At 42.3% G+C, this 5,000-nt stretch overlaps 1 protein-coding gene across 1 annotated transcript in view; it reads right to left on the bottom strand.

Annotated features, from left to right (window-relative positions):
- The window catches only part of LOC145408434 (nephrin-like), a 183,785-nt gene that overhangs the window by 35,021 nt on the left and 143,764 nt on the right, over positions 1-5,000 (bottom strand). Inside the window, exon 9 of the mRNA XM_080279162.1 lies at positions 1,741-1,900. Coding sequence (XP_080135288.1) covers positions 1,741-1,900 — 160 coding nt within the window. The remainder of the gene's footprint in view (positions 1-1,740; positions 1,901-5,000) is intronic.

The following is a 5,000-nucleotide window of genomic DNA, read 5'->3' as shown; positions in this document are numbered from 1 at the left end:
GATTGTGCTTGAGGCTATCTAGGTGTATCTGGGGAGATATAGGGGTGGGAAGGTTAGTTTGGGGAGATTAACATATGGAGACGAAGAAGGTAGTCAGGTATTAAAGACGTATTTCGTCCATTTGGAGTGAAAATGGGGAGCCAACTGGGGAAGAAATTATGTGGGGAGATGTCTTGGGTGTCTGGGGAGATATAGGGGCCTTGGGCGATTCGAAATAACTTGGGGGAGAAGAAAGCTGGAAGAATTACAGGACATATTTAGTCCATTTGGGGTGAAGTTTGGGAGTTATTTGGGGAGGAAAGTGTGTATTTAGTCGACTGGGGTGTGTGGGGAGAGAAGAAGGTGTGGTGGTTAGTCTGGGGAGATAGTAAATATTTGAGGAAGAAGAAAAGTAGGGAGAAAGAAAGGGTATATATCATTTCCCTGTTTGGGGTAAAATTGGGGAGGTAACTGGGGAGAAAGATTGTACATGAGGTTATCTGGGTGTGTCTGGGAAGAGATATAAGGGATGGGGAGGTCAGTGCGGGGAGATAGGAAGTAATTGGGGAAAGAAGAAAAGTAGGATGATAGGAAGGACTTATTATTGCCCATTTGGGGTTGAATTGGGGAGGTAACTGGGGAGGAAATTGTGCATGAGGTTGTCTTGGGGTGTCTGGGGAGAGATAGATGGGTGGGGAGGTTAATCTGTGCATGAGGCTTGTCTTGGGATGTCTGGGGAGAGGTACAGGGGTGGGGAGGTTAGTCTGGGGAGATACGAGATAGTTGAGGAAGGATAAAAAAAATACGAAGGTATAAAGAGCATATAGACAAGTGCTGGAGACGGGCGCCTTCACGTGGTGGCACTGAAATAACTAGGCTGCTTCACTGCCCGGTTATATAAAATTCCTTCACACCCTCTCTATTCCCTGAGAGGTGGATGGTGGACTGCGGAAAGCCACATCAGCCTGCAGTCCACCGGGTTCACGTTGAGATAAGCCTGGGGCCACAACAAGGGTGGGATTATAGTGTTTTCACCTTAACTTGGCCCAGATTTTCGTCCCTTAGAGTTTGTTTCACGTAATTCGGTGACAGAAAATAGACAATACTGCAACTCTGTATCCCTTCCGTAGCACTTCTTCGTGACTAGGATTATATATCGGTATATACTTATTCTTACAGCTCGGCATTTATGATGGAGAGATGGCAATTTTAGACCAAGTTAAATAAAAAGAGTATAGAATTTTTTTTTATGTGTCTGACTCTGGAGATAGAGCCCGATAACCCGTTCCCTAAGGCCCGAGCAGTCCTTCTAAATACCAAACAGCTTCGCAAGTCACCTCTTCGGCACCAATACCCACCGTCCATACTGAATACATATTAAATCTGATTGAAGTGGAAATGCGAGAAATTAGGAGTGAGAAAAAGGGAATACAACTGAATGAGGAATATTAGGAAGATCAGTGTTAGGGAATATTATCTTCATGGTAATATTGGTGAGTTATATCTGGGGAGGAGGAGAGTGTCTGGGTAATACCTGGGGAGAAGTATTGGGGAGGATAGTTGGGGTGATTGGGGAGATTGGACAACAGAGGGAAGGAGAATAATATGCGAGAATGGGCTTTAGTATGATCAATTTGAGAGAGAGAGAGAGAGAGGAAAGTACACTGGCTTGTTAGGAAAATAAAAACGACAAACAAGAGAGAGAGAGAGGGGGGGAGAATAAAAGTAAATAAAACAGATACATAAACCACACATACTCACACTTGATGGTGATATTAACAGGCTTGCTTGTTGTGTCACCCTCCACACTAGATGCACTGCACTGGTACATCCCCGACCCTTCCCTTCGTACACGCTGCAGTGCTAACGTGGCCTCGCTTACAATCACTCCGGCGCTGAGGTTATGGCTGAGTAGGTGGCCCTGGGGAGAGAGGGGAAGATTGAGGATGAGGTGGAGGAGGAGGAGAGGGGGGAAGTAGAAGGAGTTGGAGAGAAGTATTAAAGAGGGGGCCCTTGAGAGAGGAAGTTTGAGATGGAGGAGGAAAGAGAGAAAGTAGAAGAAGAAGGTGAAGGAAGAGGGGAAGTAGAAAGAGGGCCGTGTAAAGACTGGGTTTAGAAGAAGGAGGAGGAGAAGAAGAGGAAGAAGTAGAAAAAGATAATAATAAAGGGCTTGATAAGAAGATGAAGAAGAATAGGAAGAAGAGCCTTGTGGAGAGAGAAAGACAAGGTTGACAGAGATAATGATGATGATGAGGAGGAGAAGGAAGACGAAGATGAATATGATGATAGTGATGATAGGAAGAAGAGGAAGATGAGGAGGAGAAGGAGCAGGTAGAGGAAGAAGAAGAAAGGAAGAAGAAATAGAAGATGATGATGATGATGATGATAAGGAGGAAGAAGAGGAGAAGGAGGAGCAGGAAGAGAAAGAAAAGAGTATAAACATTTGCCTATCCACTGCACGAGGGTTACTGAGCCAGACGATTTTAATTCTCCAAGAAGGTGTACAGAAAGAGTCGAAAATGAGAGGAATGAAAGAACACCCATTAACATATGTATTCCCATGCATCCATCCATCCACCCAGTCTGTCTGTCTGTCTGCCTGTCTGTCTATCTGGCTGGCTGGCTATCCTTCCATTCATCTGTCTCTCTTAATCCTTCCATCTGTCTGTCTTTCAATCCCTCCATTTGTCTGTTTGCCTGCCTGTCTGTTCATCCATCCATTCGTCTGTCCGTGTGTCTGTCTATCCTTCCATCCATCCATCTGTCTGTATGTCCATCCATCCATCCATCCGTCTGTCTGTATCTGTCCATCTGTCCATCCATCCATCCATCCCTGCCTGTCCACCCTTCTGAGTTCGCCACCTGTGTGTATGTATCTATCGAGCTAATTATCAACCTGTCGATAGATACAGCCATCCACCTATCAGTCTGCCCCTCTGCCTACCTGCCTTTGTCTGTCTGTCTGTCTATCTATCCATCCGTCTATCTATCCATCCAGAACACAGCCTTCACTGAACATAATTCAATCCCACTTTGGCCAACCCCTGACATCCATCCATCCATCCATCCATCCATCCATCCACCCACCCATCCACCCATCCACCCATCCATCCATCCACCCATCCATCCATCCATCCATCCATCCATCCATCCATCCATCCATCCATCCATCCATTTATCAGTCTATCCATCCATCTATTTATTCAGGTATCTATGTTTGTCTGTCTATCTAATTGTGTCTATCTGCCCGTCCATCAATTCATCCACTCATCAATCTACATGTCTATCTTCCTGCTGTCTCTCTCTCTCTCTCTCTCTCTCTCTCTCTCTCTCTCTCTCTCTCGCTCTCTCTCATAAATAATTCACATATTCCCTCTCTCTCTCACTTTGACCTCACCTGACACGGCCTATTTGTATGTTAATTACCCCATTTAACCTCTGTAATTACTGCTGCTAAATCCAGGCTATTATTTGTAACTATTATTAAGCACGTATCAGCACACTAAGGCTATTATTCATTTGTTTGGGCTATTATTCATTTTGGGGGCTGTTATTTGTTTAGTTTATTCACTTGTTTGGGCTATTATTCGTTAGTTTGGGCTATTATTCAGTTGTTTGGGCTATTATTTGTTTGGGCTATTGTTCACTTGTTTAGGCTAGTATTTGTTTGGGCTGTTATTCATTTGTTTGGGCTATTATTCACTTGTTTGGGCTATTATTCACTTGTTTAGGCTATTATTCATTTGTTTGGGCTATTATTCATTTGTTTGGCCTATTATTCACTTGTTTAGGCTATTATTTGTTTGGGCTATTATTCACTTGTTTAGGCTATTATTTGTTTGGGCTATTATTCACTTGTTTGGGCTATTATTCACTTGTTTGGGCTATTATTCACTTGTTTGGGCTATTATTCACTTGTTTGGGCAATTATTCACTTGTTTGGGCTATTATTCATTTCTGTAGGCTATTATTCATCCATTTACGCTATTATTAAGCGGTATTATCTAACAGGCTCCTATGACTCCCTCACCTGAATAGAATCGTAACTATTGCTATTTTTATCCAGGCTATTATTTATCGTTTAGGCTATTATTAAGCGGTATTGAAACTCCTAGGCTTCTATGACTCAATCCCAGCTGAATAAAGTCGTCTGTCGTAATGGTGACTAGTAGCTGTGTGTGTGTGTGTGTGTGTGTGTGTGTGTGTGTGTGTGTGAAGTATAGTTGTAACTTATATTTCGTACTACCTTAATATAACAAGCAGTAGACCTAATTAGGAGTGTGTTGTGATGGGATTTATGTCATTGTTATCATCATCATCATCATCATCACCATCATCATCACCACCACCATCACCACCACCACCACCATCATCATCATCATCATCATCATCATCATCATCATCATCATCATCATCGTAACCACCACCACCACCACCACCACCATCATCATCATCATCATCATTATAAGCATCATAATTACCACCACCACCATCGTCATCATCATCATCATTATTATTACCACGACCATCATCATCATCACCACCACCACTGCCACCATCGTCATCATCATCATCATCATCATCATCACCACCACCACCGTCATCATCATCATCATCATTATTACCACCACCACCACCATCATCATCATCATCATCATCATCACCATCATCATCATTTTCACCAGCAAAAAAAAAATGAAAATGCAAAACAAAATACATAAAACTGAAAAAAAATAAAAAATAATACTCCTCTAATACTCATCATCGCAACCATCTCAAAAAAAAAAAAAATAGAGAGAAAAAAAAAATTTCGATGTGTGAGAAAGAAGTGAAAAAAAGAAAAGAAAATGTCGAGACGGCTGAGCTTTGCAGGAAAAAAAAATGAAAAAAAAAAAAAAAAGCAAGAAAAAAGACAATACGTAAGTGGGGGTCATTGTCTTGGGAAGTGTCGTTGTTTGAGAGAGGGAGAGAGAGAGAGAGAGAGAAGTATATAACAAAGATGCGAGAATATAGGCAAGGAA

Source organism: Coenobita brevimanus, chromosome 77 (genome assembly GCF_032717465.1).
Source record: "Coenobita brevimanus isolate Jiangsu-jjx chromosome 77, ASM3271746v2, whole genome shotgun sequence".
NCBI lineage: Eukaryota > Metazoa > Arthropoda > Malacostraca > Decapoda > Coenobitidae > Coenobita > Coenobita brevimanus.
Note: the sequence above shows the minus strand (reverse complement) of the source record. Positions and strands in the feature narration are given on the sequence as shown.